Source organism: Zalophus californianus, chromosome 1 (genome assembly GCF_009762305.2).
Source record: "Zalophus californianus isolate mZalCal1 chromosome 1, mZalCal1.pri.v2, whole genome shotgun sequence".
NCBI lineage: Eukaryota > Metazoa > Chordata > Mammalia > Carnivora > Otariidae > Zalophus > Zalophus californianus.
In genome coordinates, this window is record NC_045595.1 from 215459240 (window position 1) to 215474669 (window position 15430).

General features: G+C 63.2%; 1 protein-coding gene across 2 annotated transcripts in view; it reads left to right on the forward strand.

The window, feature by feature from the left end:
- COL6A2 (collagen type VI alpha 2 chain) overlaps positions 1 to 15430 on the forward strand; it is a 33695-nt gene that overhangs the window by 13833 nt on the left and 4432 nt on the right. For both annotated transcript variants that reach the window (XM_027586099.1, XM_027586100.1), the window contains exons 2-27: positions 2815 to 2941; positions 3106 to 3701; positions 3906 to 3926; positions 4604 to 4669; positions 5343 to 5396; positions 5479 to 5523; positions 5795 to 5821; positions 6036 to 6062; positions 6146 to 6190; positions 6612 to 6665; positions 7037 to 7099; positions 7617 to 7679; positions 7912 to 8001; positions 8560 to 8622; positions 9339 to 9401; positions 9554 to 9616; positions 9984 to 10046; positions 10340 to 10390; positions 10730 to 10765; positions 11060 to 11122; positions 11221 to 11283; positions 11428 to 11463; positions 11643 to 11688; positions 11906 to 12058; positions 12288 to 12740; positions 12899 to 12937. In XM_027586099.1, coding sequence (XP_027441900.1) covers positions 2833 to 2941; positions 3106 to 3701; positions 3906 to 3926; positions 4604 to 4669; positions 5343 to 5396; positions 5479 to 5523; positions 5795 to 5821; positions 6036 to 6062; positions 6146 to 6190; positions 6612 to 6665; positions 7037 to 7099; positions 7617 to 7679; positions 7912 to 8001; positions 8560 to 8622; positions 9339 to 9401; positions 9554 to 9616; positions 9984 to 10046; positions 10340 to 10390; positions 10730 to 10765; positions 11060 to 11122; positions 11221 to 11283; positions 11428 to 11463; positions 11643 to 11688; positions 11906 to 12058; positions 12288 to 12740; positions 12899 to 12937 — 2452 coding nt within the window. In that variant the 5' untranslated portion in view covers positions 2815 to 2832. The remainder of the gene's footprint in view (positions 1 to 2814; positions 2942 to 3105; positions 3702 to 3905; positions 3927 to 4603; positions 4670 to 5342; positions 5397 to 5478; positions 5524 to 5794; positions 5822 to 6035; positions 6063 to 6145; positions 6191 to 6611; positions 6666 to 7036; positions 7100 to 7616; positions 7680 to 7911; positions 8002 to 8559; positions 8623 to 9338; positions 9402 to 9553; positions 9617 to 9983; positions 10047 to 10339; positions 10391 to 10729; positions 10766 to 11059; positions 11123 to 11220; positions 11284 to 11427; positions 11464 to 11642; positions 11689 to 11905; positions 12059 to 12287; positions 12741 to 12898; positions 12938 to 15430) is intronic.

Sequence of the window (15430 nt, forward strand, 5' to 3'; positions counted from 1 at the left end):
GTTCCATCCACATCGTTTAAATGGCAAGATTTCATCCTTTCTATGACTGAGTAATGTTCTATTGTATATATGAACCAATCTTCTTTATTCACTCATCAGTAGATGGACACTTAGGCTGTTTCCATAGTTTGGCTATTGTGATAATGCTGCTATAAACATCAGGGTGCATGGGAACATTTGTCTTCAGCAGAAGAATTTAAAGCATTCACATATATTGTCATAGCTGATCCAAGTGATATTAATTGCGCTTTCTGGTTCCTTTTTTCTTCATTTTTTATATTTTACTGTATTCCTCAAGTTTCTTTGCTATCTTACTTACTTTTATTCCTTTGTTGTCTGCAGAATTTTTTTTAAGAATGGTATGTAGGTGAGCCCTTTTACATCTGAGACTTTTATCCTTTACATGAAATCTAAGTTGACTAGGCAGACATCTTTCGGTCATTTTATTTTGCCCTCAAAATTCTCCAGTTACTGTCTCATTGTTTTTCTGTATAAAATATTGTGGAGAGAAATTTTGATGCCTGAATTAATTATCTATTGCTATGTATAAATTACCTCAGAACTTAGTAATTTAAAACCATAAGCGTTTACTATGTCTTAATTGATTCGGGTCGGGAATGACTTGCCTAGGTGGCTCTAGCTCAGGGTCCCTAATGAGGTGCAGCCAGAGTCGGGGGGATTGGCCAGGGCTCTGCTCAGCTGGTGCCTTGACTGGGCTGAGATAGCTCACTCACCTGGCTGTTGGCTAGAGGCCTCGATCCCTCCCTCTTGGGCTTCTGGAGGGCTGCATGAGTGCCTTCATGTGACAGCCGTGGGCTTCCTCCCAGTGAGGACCCCAAGAGAGGGCCAGGCAGCAGCCGTGATGTCTTCTGTGAGCTTATCTCAGGAGGCACACACCGTCAGCTGTGTGCCGAGCTGTTGGTCATACAGGCAGGCCAGTGACAGCTGAGTGTGTGAGGATTTTGTGAGAGGGTGGCAGCAGGAAGCAGGAGGAATTGGGCCCACCTCGGGGGTTGCCCACCATGACACCAAAATCATTCTTCCCTTTAGGTGTTGTTTATATATATATATATATATATATTGTTGCTGCTATTGTGTTTTTCTCCTGTGTAAATTATTTTTAGAATTCTTCATTTCCTTCAAGAGTGGCATTTTCCAGCAGAACACTTTAGTATGGGGGCCTCTTTGAATTGATTGTGTGTGTGAGGGTGTGTGTGATGTGTGTGACTGGTGTGGTGTGTGCACACGCACGGGGCATGGTGCCAACGTGGGTGCAGAGTCCCTGGCCCTTCGGCAACCCCCTCCCTCCCACAGCAGAGGGGACTCACGGCTCCCCCACTGCGGGGCAGCAGGGGGAGGGCCGGGGGAGGACAAAGCTGCACCCACATCCCGGTGCTCAGCCCTGACCAGCCCCCCGCCCCGCCCTGCCGAGCTCCCACAGTCCCCACGTTGGCTGTCATGCGGGGTTGATGGCTCTGGACCTCTTTTCTCTGACCATTGCCACCAACATCCTCTTGGCTCCCAGGTTCTTTGGGGCCCCTGGTTTGCCCCTCACCATCTTCTCAGCTCCATCCCAGCCCTCCCTGAATGAACCTTCCCTGAGTCAGGCACTCCCCTTCCTCTGGCCAGTCCCCTCAGTCTGGACACTTCCATCGCCTCATGCAGGAAGCCTGCCTGGATTCCCTGGCACACCCCCTGGGCTTTGCTTTGCCTGGGCAACTGTCACGACCTTGCTGGGTCACAGCCCCTACCTGCAGGGTCATGGCCTCTTGGCCTGACCATGACCTAGGCTGGGGAGGCAGGGCCATGTCCTGTTCACCCCTAACGATGCCAGGACCAGCTCCTCTCACCTTAAACTCAAGTGATATGAACCTTAAATCTGCCCCCCAAAGTCCATCCACCTCCTCTCAAAAATGCATTGAGGGGCATCACCAGGAAAATGGCACCAAAGTGCCCCCATTCCTTTGCTTTCCCCCAAAGCTCTCCAGGCACCACCTCCCCCCCCCGTCCCCTGAGGGCCCAGCCCACCTGCATGCCCCACTTGCAGGCCGTGAGTCCCTATATTCCATTCCTCTGCTCTGGGGACTCCAGGAAGCCGTGAGGCGTTTGTGTGAACAAAGAGTTGCACCAGGACAAGCCCCTTCTTGTCCCTTCTCGTCCCCAGTGCCTGCCCAGCCCCCGTCCCCAAGCCCCAGGTCCTCTCCCCCCATCTGGTTGCCAGGCAGGCAGCCAGAAGCAGGGAACCCTCCATTCTCACAGAGATGTGTCAGGGCACGGCGACCCCCTCTGGGGAAGGACCCCCCCATCCGAGCAGGACCCTGGCACTCGCTGCCTACCAGCCCCTGAGGCCTGTCTGCATCCCAGCCCCCATACCGCATCCCCAGGGCCTTCCCCCAGTCTGTCAGCATGGGGTCACGTGGATGGCTGACATCCAGTGCCAAGGCCCACCCCACCCCAGCCTGGGCCTTTCTCCCCCCGCCCCCGGCACCCGTCCCCAGTCACCACCTACTGAGCCCCCCACGCAGGGCTCTGTTGCCACCAGCGCCCACCACTGGCATTTCAGTTTCCGCGAATGCACCTGTCTGCTCAGCACACCCAGCCCCCACAGGGCAGGGACGGGCCACGAACGTCTGAAACTCACCCAGAACCAAGCCCAAAGCTTGCGGTCTGTGCGTCCACTGAGTATTCATGGGCCTCACTTGGGGCGAGGGAAGAGGGCGTCTCCCTGGCTGCCCCTACCATCTGGGGAGGGGGCTCTGGGGTCCCAGAGGGGCACTGGGCGCTGTCTGCAGTGGCTGTTTCTCCCTGTTGCAGGACGTGGGTGCTGCCAAGATGCTCCGAGGCCCCTGCTCCGCCCTCGTGCTCTGGGGGCTCCTGGGGGCCCTCCGTGCCCAGCAGCAGATCATCACCCCCGGCGCCTCTGAGAGGAACAGCTGCCCAGGTAGGGGCCATGGGGGCGGCGGCTCGGTGTGGGTAGGAAAGGGGTGTGGCAGGGCCACAGTGAGGGCAGAGCCCAGAATCGCCCACATGCACGAGGCCTGGCGACGGGCTCGCGCTGCAGGCCCTCCACACAGGCAGGCCCGTGATACGTCCCGTGCCCCCCAGAGAAGGCCGACTGCCCCATCAACGTGTACTTCGTGCTGGACACCTCGGAGAGCGTCACCATGCAGTCCCCCATCGACAGCCTGCTCTACCACATGAGACAGTTCGTGCGCCAGTTCATCAGCCAGCTGCAGGACGAGACCTACCTGGAGCAGGTAGCCCTGAGCTGGCGCTATGGCGGCCTGCACTTCTCCGACGTGGTGAAGGTGTTCAGCCCACCGGACAGCGACCGGGCCTCCTTCACCAAGAGCCTGGAGAACATCGTCTCCATCCGGAAGGGCACCTTCACCGACTGCGCGCTGGCCAACATGACCCAGGAGATCCGGCAGCTCAAGAGCAAGGGTGGGGTCCACTTCGCGGTGGTTATCACCGACGGCTACGTCACCGGCAGCCCGTGCGGGGGCATCAAGCTGCAGGCTGAGCGGGCCCGTGAGGAGGGCATCCGGATCTTCACCGTGGCCCCCGACCAGATCCCGAACGAGCAGGGTCTGCGGGACATGGCCAGCATGCCCCTTGAGCTCTACCGTAACAACTATGCCACCGTGCGTCCCGACTTGGAGATTGACCAAGACACCATCAACCGCATCATCAAGGTCATGGTGAGCCGCTCCCGGGGCCACGCCCGCCCACTGGGCACCAGGAGTGGAGGGTGGAGGCCAGAGCCCTGGAGCCCGCTCCCCCACTACGGCAGTGGGCAGTGTCCTGCTCTGGGCCTCAGTTTACCCCTCTGTGAGGGTAAGCCTGGGCATTCTCACCCAAATCTCCGGCTCTGGCTAAGTAGCATTTCTTGGTCTTTTCTGCAGAAACATGAAGCCTATGGAGAGGTGAGAGGCGTTTTCCGGTCCTGCCACCCTGGCCGGGGGCTGCTCGCTAGGCCTCTGAGGCACTGACCCAGCAGAGATGACCACTGCACCAGCGCCCCCGCTGCTCCCCGGGGTCCAGGACAAACGGGAGGAGGCCAGGGAGCAAGACCCCTCTGCTCCATGTCAGGCCTGAGAGCCTACGTTTGGATGAAGGGCTCCCGGCCCAAACCAGGCTGTTTAAACCCAGGGGTCGGCGTTAGGGTCACTCACCCAGCACACACCAAGTGGATGAGGGGCGAGGCTCGGGGTCATCCTCCAAGCTCCGGGCCAGGAGGACAGCACAGGTGGCACCCAGCTCGGGACTTCAGCTCAGGGCCCCTCGCATCCCCCGTCCCTGTGCATCCCCGGCCCCGGCTCTTCCCACTCAGCGAGGCTCCTACAAAGGCGGTGCCACACACGAGCATTTGTGGGGCTTGGCCGAGGGCTCTTCCATCCTTCCTACACTCGGCCATTGTGTAACCTTGGTTCTCCCAGACTCGGCCAGAGTGCCTGTGGGTTCGGGGGCCTCCTGGGCACCTCTCGAGTCTGCTCCTCCATCCAGCCCTGTGCTCCCGATGGCCTACCGCCCAGGGGTCCTCGGCCCCCCACCTGGGGCTCTTTGCGCCCGCTTCCTCTACACCACTTGCTTCTTGTTTCAGTGCTACAAGGTGAGCTGTCTGGAGATCCCCGGGCCCCCCGGCCCCAAGGGCTACCGTGGACAGAAGGTAAGCCGCCCAGACCGCCCCCGGGGTCAGCTGCCAGGAAGCCCCAACCTCTCTTCAGCTCCAGACGTGGGGCCACGTGCCCCTGGAATGACCTCAGCCCTCCTGATCCTGGACGAACTAAAATTCAGTTTTTATCTCCCTCTTAAATGGCATTTGGAGAAAAGCAGGGATGCTTTTTTATTATAGCTTTGCCCACTGCAGCGCTCTGGTAAAGCAAGGAACCTCGATTAGCAGACACCTGTTCCAAGGAACCTGAAACAGGTGTCTGCTAATCCATTAGGTGCACCCACTTCTTACGCACTCGCTGCCGGGGTGTCCGACGACCAGTAGTTCTGGTCAGAGGCCGCACGCGAAGGCAGAGGAGGGAAGGGAAGATGAGCTACACGGCTTCCTGTTTCCCTTTCTAAATCTGGAAGGAGCCGTCTAGACCAGCAGGACTGTAGATGCCCGTCCACCGGGTCACCGGCCAGATGTTCCCGCGCGCCCCGTCCTCGGTGGCACTGCCACCCACCATGGCCCGGGCTGGAGGTGCCCACGGAGGCAGCTTCACTGCAGTGGCCCCCCGTGGGGTGAGGGGCGCCCACGGCGGCATCTGAGGGGACACAGAGGACATTCAGAAGCCCCTGCCCGCTTCCTGCCTTAGTTTACCCCTTTCCCCATGATCTGCGTTTAGGGCGCCAAGGGCAACATGGGCGAGCCAGGAGAGCCCGGGCAGAAGGGACGACAGGTGAGTGCCCTCTGCACCCCTGCCCCGTTGGCCCCGGTTCCCCAGGACTGGGGTTCAGCCACGGCTCTTCGTTCTTCCACAGGGAGACCCAGGCATCGAAGGCCCCATTGGATTCCCAGGACCCAAGGCAAGTCGCTGCCCCCCGTGGCTGGGGGGGTACCGGGGACAAGCCAAGGGCTGCCTGGGCCAGGTGGGGCTGGCCACAGGGTCAGGGTGTCTCCAGCCTGCCCCCCCCAGTGCGAGAAGCCAAGAGCCTCAATATCCTGAATGCTGTCCCTGAACCGCGCCCCCCGCCGAGTACTGGTCATGCCTCTCCCCGGAGGCTGGCCACCAGCCCTGCTGTCCCCTGAGCCGGTGGGCATCGCAGTAACGCCACCCTTCCTTCCTTCCAACCTCAGGGTGTTCCTGGTTTCAAAGGAGAGAAGGTGAGACTGTGACGTGGCCGCGGCTCCAACTCAGCACCAGCCCCCGGCTGCGTCCGTCAGCGAGTCCGTGGCCCTGATCGGGGCACAGGAGTCCCGCAGGGGGGCGGCCCTCTCGGGTCCTTCTGGCCTCTTGCTCGGCCCGAGGCAGACCTGGGCCCTGCGGCAGTGGTGTCTGGGACGCCAAGCTAACTGGCCTCGCTTTCCTCCTGCGCAGGGTGAATTTGGAGCCGAGGGGCGGAAGGTAAGCGGGCTGTGTTGGCCGGCAGGCGGGGCACCCCACCTTCCTGCTGCTCCACGGGTTGACGATTACACCTCTCCCTCCAGGGAGCCCCTGGCCTGGCCGGCAAGAACGGGACCGATGGACAGAAGGTAGAGTTCATTCGCCCGGGCTCCCTCCCCGGGCCGGGTGCATGTCAGCATTTCTGACGTAGGAGTGAGCAGAGCCTCCCCGAGACCCTCGGGTCCCTACCTGGGGCCCCTGGGCCTCCCTAGCCCCTGCCCACAGCCTGTGGCTGGACGGCCCCCACTGGCACCTAGCCAGAGTGGATGTGTGCTTCTGAGGACCAGCTCGTGGGAATTGCCCAGCCTGGCCTGACTGGCGGGCCACCCGCATGCTGCTGCTGCATCCCAGGGACTCCCTGCCACCCACAGAGAGGCCACCATACCGTCCAGGCCCTGAAACACACAGCTGGGTGCCCACTGGGTGTGAAGCGGAGGGGACTGCCCTGCACATTCGCCCGTCATTGGTGCACGACCTTGACCCACCCTCTGCCCCCCTCTTCTCCTCCAGGGCAAGCTGGGGCGCATCGGGCCTCCAGGCTGCAAGGGAGACCCTGGGAGTCGGGTAAGGCTAGCTGGTGCTCCTCCTGGGGTTCAGCCCCAGCTCCAGGGGATGCAGGGTCGTGGTGGGGGTGGGCAGGGTGGCGGCCAGCCCCTCGAGCTGCAGTGAGGGAACTGGGAGTCACCTGGCGTGGACGTTTCTTTCAGCCTCTCCCTGCCCCTCTGACCCCCACCCAGGGTTCAGCCAGAGTTGTGGTCTCACGATGAGGAAATACTCTTGGGGGCTTCTGGGGCGGGTCGGGGACAGTGCTCCTGGGAGTCCTGACGGTGGGTTCTGGAAGCCCAGACCCAGGCGGAACCTCAGTCCAGACGAGGCTTCTGCTCATCTGGACTCCTGGGGAAAGCCCAGCACAGCCCTGTCACCCTGTCTTGCAGGGCCCCGATGGATACGCAGGGGAAGCCGGCAACCCTGGGGAGCAAGGTGACCAGGGCACCAAGGTAGGCAGCCCGGCCAAGGTGATGGGCCTTCGAGGGCAGCGCCAGGCCTCTGGGGGGGAGGGGGCGGTGCTGGGGGCAGCCCGGCCAAGAAGTCCGGCAGAGAGAGCCTGTCCCTGCAAACTGGCGCTTGGGGGTAGGAGGCCTAGGAGTGCCCTGCCTGAGGGGTCGTGGCGCTCATGCCCGGGGGTGTGGGGTGCCTTGCCCCAAAATGCCAGCGTGTGGCTAGCTCAGGACTGTGTGTCCAGTCAGGCGGCTCTGCAGTGCCCAGGTGGCCCCAGCAACCAAGCCACTGTCCCCCTAGGCCTCGCAGGCCCCTTTGCCAAGCTCTCGGGCGCCCTGGCTGTTCTGCATCCACAGTCCTGGCTGCCCAGGCCTCTGGAGGAGCAGAAATGACCGCCCTTCCCAAGAAGGCAGCCCCCTTGGACGGGGCACCTATCTGACGGATTCACCTGTGCAGCTGCACGGGCCTGTTGCCAACGTCTCAGGGACGCGAGGCTGATTTCTCCAACCTTTCCAGGGAGATGCTGGTCGCCCAGGGCGCAGAGGACCCCCAGGAGACAGCGGGGCCAAAGGAAGCAAGGCAAGTGCCCCTGGCGGGTCCCTGCTCCCCGCCCCCCAGCCACACACCAGCTGTGATCACTGACGCAGACGGGAGAAGGGCAGTAAGAGGCACGGGCACCCTTGCCAGGCCCTCCGGCCCTGCTGCTGGGCGACCTGAGGCAGACCTGCTCCCACCCAGCAGCGGCCGGGCTGGGGGCGAGGGCGCTCTGCAGGGCCCTTCCCTGTGGGGCCGACGTGGCTCTTCTCTGCAGGGTTACCAAGGCAACAATGGATCCCCAGGAAGTCCCGGTGTGAAAGGAGCCAAGGGTGGACCTGGGCCCCGAGGACCCAAAGGCGAGCCTGTGAGTTCATGCTCTGTCCCCCCCCACCCCCACCCCGCCAGTGCCTGGGGCCCAGAGCTCAGTGGCTGCTGGCCAGGGTGCGCTGTCCCCTCTGGGCCCGGCCTGCCTGTCTCGCCCCTCCTGCACACACCCTGCTCTGGGCACCACCGGGGAAGCATCCCAGGTAGGGCAGAACCCCTGCTGGCCGGGGCCGGGGCACCCCTGCCTGGAAACTGCCTCCTGTCCCCCCCATGTCCCCTGTCCCCTTGTGCTTCACGGCAGGGCTGGCCCTCAAGGGGAAACATCCCGAGGCCCGGCCTGGCCCGGAAGTGGACCAAGTGACCATGCTGATAGCTGGTCCAGGCGGGGCCCCGGTCACATCAACTAAAACTCCTAATTGACCTAATTGGTCTTACACGCTGACCAGGAGCCCCTCATCTCCTAAATCCTTGACTGCAACTAATCTTACGCGACAGAGGACCAGGCCCCTGCCCCAAAGCCTGAGTGAGGAGAGCAGAGCAGGGGGTCCCCACGTGGCCCCACCATCAGGCCCCCCACCTACATACCTGTTCTCTGCAGGGGCGCAGGGGGGACCCAGGAGCCAAGGGCAGCCCGGGCAGCAACGGCCCCAAGGGTGAGAAGGTGAGTGTCTGAGAGGGGGAGCCGTTGGCCGCGTCTGTTCCTGCACCGGGATCTCACCAGAGGGTCAACAGGGCCCTGGGACAAAGGACAACCAACAGTCCCCCCACCACGGTCCACCAGGGAAAACAAAAGTGACCCCCAGGGGCGCCTGGGTGGCTGAGTGGGTGAAGCGTCTGCCTTCCGCTCAGGTCATGATCCCGGGGTCCTGGGCTCGAGGCCCTGCTCGGTGGGAAGCCTGCTTCTCCCTCTGCCCCTCCGCTTGCTTGTGCTCCCTCTCACTCTTGCTCTCTCTCAAATAAATAAAAAAATGACCCCCGGTACCCGGCCGCTGGCAGAGGCACCCCCTGCAGGTTCTCAGAAAGCAGGAGGGGCAGACAGGCGATCCCCATCCACGCTCCCTGCGAGGGGCAGGGGCAGGGCAGGGCCAGCTTCGTGAGTGCCGTGCACTGCTCCGCCCGGCGGCTCCCCGCCGTAGACACACACATACCTGGAGCTGACTCAGGACGTCTTTGTGGCAAATCAGAGGACTGACAGTTCCCTGCAAGATGTGGGTCAAGGGCTTGAAGGAGGGGCTTCCCCTCCGAGAAATGGGTGGCAGTCCCTTCCCTGGTGCATGAGACTCAGTGGGCAGGGCTGAGTTCCAGTGTCACCCTCTCCAGGGAGTTAAGTGACCCGCCCCCACATGCCCGAGACTGACTTGTCCTCTCTGCTCACAGGGAGACCCTGGCCCTGAGGGTCCCCGGGGTCTGGCTGGCGAGGTTGGCAACAAAGGAGCCAAGGTAAGTGAGGCCACTCGTCCTCCTGGGGCAGGCACCCAGCTCCCCGGTTGGGGGCGGGTAACTGGGACCCCCCTGCCCCCCTGCCCAGCAGGGGCACCCCCCATTCCCGCCTAATCTTCAGTGATCGACAGAGCGGTGTCCCTTCTTTCCAGGGAGACCGAGGCTTGCCTGGACCCAGAGGCCCTCAGGGGGCTCTGGGCGAACCCGGGAATAAGGTCAGTAGCAGGACACCTGGGTGGCTCTGGGGCTCGGGCCCCTCGCTGCCCTTCAATCTCACCATCCACCCCCATAGTGCTGCTTGGGTCTCCTGCCCTCAGGACATGGTCCCCATGACACGCTCGGGCAGCAGCATGGGGGGGCACCCCGTACCTCCCACGGTCGTCCCGCCCTGAGGGGTCCGGCTGTATCAGGCAGGTGGCAGCAAGGGGGAGGCAGGGTGCGGGGCCTGGGAGCCAGGATGGGGCACCTGGAAGAAGTGAACCCCGGCTACCCGGTCCCCACAGGGCAGCAGGGGAGAAGGGTAGTGTTGCCGGACGTGGTCAGTCCCTACCTGTACCGACTCCGTGTTCTCTCTGCCCTCAGGGATCTCGGGGAGACCCCGGTGACGCTGGTCCCCGTGGAGAGTCAGGACAGCCTGGTCCCAAGGTATGTCCCCTACCCTGCTGGGCAAGACTGGCCGCAGGGGGCCTGAGCCCCTTCTCAGCTCCCGAGCAAGGCTGCCAGGAGCATGCCCGGCCAGCCCCCTTGGCGTGGGGGACCTGCGGGGGCCGGGCAGCCCCTCCTGTGTCTCCCTCGGGGGGAGCACGTCCCAAGGCTGGCACTGCACGCACAGCCCCCAGACCGACAGCCCAGCCCCGTCCGCCCTCACCCTCAGCCCGTGCCAGCTCAGCCTCTTCCCTTCCCACTGGACCCGCGCTGACCAGCTCCCCTTCCCACAGGGAGACCCTGGCAGGCCTGGATTTAGCTACCCGGGACCCCGAGGAACACCCGTAAGTCCTGGCAGGAGTCGGGGGGCCCTGGGAGGCCCTGAAGGTTCCCACCAGTTCCTGCGAGGTCCTCCCTCCTGGGGGTCGAGGCGAGGGCGAGTGGGCCTAGGGTCACTCGTCTGTGGCAGAGACCCCCAGGAATTGTCCCAGACACAGGGCAGGTGGTGTGGCCTTCACCCACGGCGCTCACGGTTGCACACAGATTGTATAAGTGAGGCCACCCTAAGGGGGCAGGAGGGGTCTTCCAAAAATCTCTGGGTCCCCCGGAGAGCCAGCTTCCTGCCCCAGGGACAGCCCTTCGGGTTCTGTGCTGAGTTACGGTGACCTGTGCTTGCTTCCCAGGGAGAGAAAGGCGAGGCTGGCCCACCCGGCCCTGAGGTATGTATGTATAGAGGCCTCCTCCGCACCCACCATGGGGCAGCCTGCATGCCCCTCAGCTCACACCGGGCCCCAGCGAGCTTCCTGTGCTGAGCTCTGAGCCTGCTCGCCACTCTCCAGCCAAAAACCCCGCCTCTCCCGAAACGCGGCCCCGTAACCCACCCAACCACCAGGCACAGGCTCTTCGGACAAGAGCACACCTGTACCCCTTAGCAGGCCCCCTGGAGGTCTTGGCTGGGGGGGGGGGCCATGCCGAGCTCCTCACCCCGGGCTGACATGTGTCCTGTGTCTCAGGGGGGCAGAGGTGACTTTGGTCCTAAAGGAGAGCCCGGGAGGAAAGGCGAGAAGGGCGAGCCTGTGAGTACTCTGGGCCGGGGGCGCATGGGAGCCGCGGGGCTGGGGGGGCGCACGCCCAAGGTTGAGGCCACCGCCCACTTGCCCTTCTCACCCCTCAGGCAGATCCCGGTCCCCCTGGTGAGCCCGGCCCTCGGGGGCCGAGAGGATCCCCAGGACCCGAGGTAGGTCAGCTGCTGGTGCCTCCAGCCCTCAGGTCACAGCCCTGGGCCACCCCGAACCTCAGGGTCGTGGCAGTGCACAGGGTGTGGGGGCTGCCCCACCTCAGCCCAGACCCGGGCCACTTCTCACTGTCACCATTCCTCCAGGGAGAGCCCGGCCCCCCTGGAGACCCCGGCCTCACGGTGAGTGTCAGGCAGGGATGGAATCCGTGTTCCCCTCCCTCCTGAAATGGGAAAGCAAGGGCAGCAGGGGTGAGGTCAGAGGTCAGCAGGAGCTTGCTTGAAGACTTCCCAGGAGCCCCTTCTCGGCCCCTCCATGGAGCTCGCTTTCTCGGGCCGGGACTGATGCCCCTGTGTTGCAGGAGTGTGATGTCATGACCTACGTGAGGGAGACGTGCGGGTGTTGCGGTGAGTCTCGGCCCCCACGTGGCAGAGGAACTAGGACTCCAGTGTCCTTGGAGGGCTCTGGTCCAGGGGTCAGGGTCATCTGCCTGGGTCACGCCCTCCCGCTCGTGCACCTGGCTGTGGGCCTCGGGCCTGTCTCCCAGGTCCCGGGGTCAGTGAACACAGCCACCTGCCCCCCGCCGCCCCCCCCTCCCCCCGCTGACCCTGCCCCTCCCGGCAGACTGCGAGAAGCGGTGTGGGGCCCTGGACGTGGTGTTCGTCATCGACAGCTCCGAGAGTATTGGCTACACCAACTTCACCCTGGAGAAGAACTTCGTCATCAACGTGGTCAACAGGCTGGGGGCCATTGCCAAGGACCCCAAGTCAGAGACAGGTCAGCTGTGCCTGCCGTGGGGCAAGGGGAGGTGGGAGGTCCCACGCACCGGCGGGAGGGAGGCCGGGCAGACGGGACGTCCCGAGGCCCCGTCACGGGAGGCGGCGGACAGACATTCAAGGGACGGGTGTCAGCTTTGCCCAGAGCCGCCGAGGTCCCCGCTTGAGGGTGGCAGGCCGTGCGGGGCGGGGGCAGCGGCGGCACCTCACGCCCGGCCTGGCCACCGCAGGAACCCGCGTGGGCGTGGTGCAATACAGTCACGAGGGCACGTTTGAGGCCATCCAGCTGGACGATGAGCGCATCGACTCACTGTCCAGCTTCAAGGAGGCCGTCAAGAACCTGGAGTGGATCGCGGGCGGCACCTGGACGCCCTCAGCCCTCAAGTTCGCCTACAACCAGCTCATCAAGGAGAGCCGGCGCCAGAAGACCCGCGTGTTTGCGGTGGTCATCACGGACGGCCGCCACGACCCCCGGGACGACGACCTGAACCTGCGGGCGCTGTGCAACCATGACGTCACGGTGACGGCCATCGGCATCGGGGACATGTTCCACGAGAGGCACGAGAGCGAGAACCTCTACTCCATCGCGTGCGACAAGCCGCAGCAGGTGCGGAACATGACCCTCTTCTCTGATCTGGTGGCCGAGAAGTTCATCGACGACATGGAGGACGTCCTGTGCCCAGGTGAGCGGCGGCCCGCCCAGCCCGGGTCCGCGCGGTGGGGGGAGGACATGCGGCGGGCCAGAAGCGGCTGGGACATCCAAGGGCCGCTGAGGGAGTCCAGCCCCTGACCCGGCCAGTGGACACTGACTGGGACGCCTGGCCTCTTTCCTTGCTCCTAGACCCTCAGATCGTGTGCCCGGACCTTCCCTGCCAGACAGGTAACTCGGGGTGCTGCCAAGCCCCCCACCCCAGACTCACAAGCGGCCCAGGGCTGGGGAGGAGGGGCTGCTGCGGGAGCCCTCCCTGGCAAGAAACCTTCAGATGGGCGACTCAACCCCAGGACCCTGGCACGTCTGAGGAGGGGCTGGGGGTGAGGTTTGACGTCTTGAGCCCTTCAGCCTGCCCACCCAGCTCGCACACTCGGGGGGGTTGTGGGGGGCTCCTGTCTAGGCCTGCACGTGTCTGGCGGGGGCCGCCGGAGCGGGCAGGCTGGGCTGTGCTGGCAGATCCCACAGAGGACACAGATAAGAAACGTGGAGCCCGCATCCACACCCTCCTCTGCTGGGCGAAGTCAGCATTTCCTGGGCTTGCGTGCGTACTCCTCATGGAGTGTCAGGTGGGCCCGCTGGGCAGGTCCGAAGGCACAGAGGCGGCCCAAGGGAAGGAACTGTGTTGAGCTGGGGTCAGGGGTCCCCACACTGTCTGACAGAGAGCTTCCCAGGAAATGGTCATCACGGTGGTAGCCTGACCACACCATGGCTGCCTGTGAGCTCTGGGCTTCACTCTGGGGACCTGGGCCTGGGGTCCCTCAAGTCCGCTGGGGACGGCTGTACGCAGTGCCCAGAGCTGCCCAAACCCCAGGTGCCGGCCTCAGAGCTGGGCCAGCGCAGTCTCTGCCAGAGGCCACACAGAGTGGCCAAGCACCCCACAGGCTGTGCCTCTGCCTGCCCGCAGGGCACCCCCGTCATCCTGCAGTGGGTCCCACAGTCAGGTTGGCCCCTCGAGGGCAGACTCCAGACCCCAAGGGCACCCCCGTCATCCTGCAGTGGGTCCCACAGTCAGGTTGGCCCCTCGAGGGCAGACTCCAGACCCCAAGGGCACCCCGTCATCCTGCAGTGGGTCCCACAGTCAGGTTGGCCCCTCGAGGGCAGACTCCAGACCCCAAGGGCACCCCGTCATCCTGCAGTGGGTCCCACAGTCAGGTTGGCCCCTCGAGGGCAGACTCCAGACCCCAAGGGCACCCCCGTCATCCTGCAGTGGGTCCCACAGTCAGGTTGGCCCCTCGAGGGCAGACTCCAGACCCCAAGGGCACCCCGTCATCCTGCAGTGGGTCCCACAGTCAGGTTGGCCCCTCGAGGGCAAACTCCAGACCCCAAGGGCACCCCGTCATCCTGCAGTGGGTCCCACAGTCAGGTTGGCCCCTCGAGGGCAGACTCCAGACCCCAAGGGCACCCCGTCATCCTGCAGTGGGTCCCACAGTCAGGTTGGCCCCTCGAGGGCAGACTCCAGACCCCAAGGGCACCCCGTCATCCTGCAGTGGGTCCCACAGTCAGGTTGGCCCCTCGAGGGCAGACTCCAGACCCCAAGGGCACCCCGTCATCCTGCAGTGGGTCCCACAGTCAGGTTGGCCCCTCGAGGGCAGACTCCAGACCCCAAGGGCACCCCGTCATCCTGCAGTGGGTCCCACAGTCAGGTTGGCCCCTCGAGGGCAGACTCCAGACCCCAAGGGCACCCCGTCATCCTGCAGTGGGTCCCACAGTCAGGTCGGCCCCTCGAGGGCAGACTCCAGACCCCAAGCCCTGGTGTCAGGGCTCAGCAGGGACCCAGCATCCTCGCCCTGGTCTTGGCAGGGAAGCTTCCAGTTTCTCACCACTGAGTTCAAAGTGAGCCGAGGTTCTTTTTACCGATGCGCCTTGTCAAGTTGAGATGGTCCCCTCTGCTCCTAGTTACTGAGGACTTCATCCTGAGTGAGTGTGGGGCTTTGTCACAGGCTGCTTCGGCAGTTTCTCTTCTTTGCCGTGTTGATGTGATGGATGACGTTGATTTTCAGATGGTGAGCCAACCTCGCCGGCCCGGGATTAATCCCATTTGGTTGCCGTGTATAAATCGTTTTATGTGTTGTTAGGTTTGGTTTGCTAATATTCTGCTGAGGATGTCTGCATCTGTGTTCATGAGGGCTATCCGGCCACAGCTCCCTTTCTTGTGATGTCTCCGTGTGGTTTTGCTGTTGGTGGGGTGGTGACCTTGCTTCCCCTGTGCCTCCGAGACCCAGCAGTGGAAGGGTGTGGCCCCCTAGGAGTCCCTTCTCCTTCTCCCAGTTACCTTCTCTGCTGAACTCACAAGCTTATCCTTTAAAGTGATGAAGATTTCCAAGTGTCGTAGACATTGTGACCAGAGAGGAAGAAAGCAGAGGTCGCTGGGCGATGAGATCTTACAAACCCGACACGCCAGGGGCTGGGTGTGCTGTTCAGCATTTCAAGGCCCCAAACAGGGTGCTGGGTGGATGCTGCTGGCTGGGGCATGACACTGACCTTCTGGGCCACATGGCCCCATCCACCCAGAGGCCCACTATCCTAGGCTTGGACCCAACCAGGGGGCAGCTTGCTCAATTGGGTCAGAGCTATGAGGGTTTCAGGGAGCAACAGAGCTGGCCAGGGTCTGAGGCGGCAAAGACTGAGCTGGTTCTGGAGAGCTGCTGCAAGGAGGGAGGG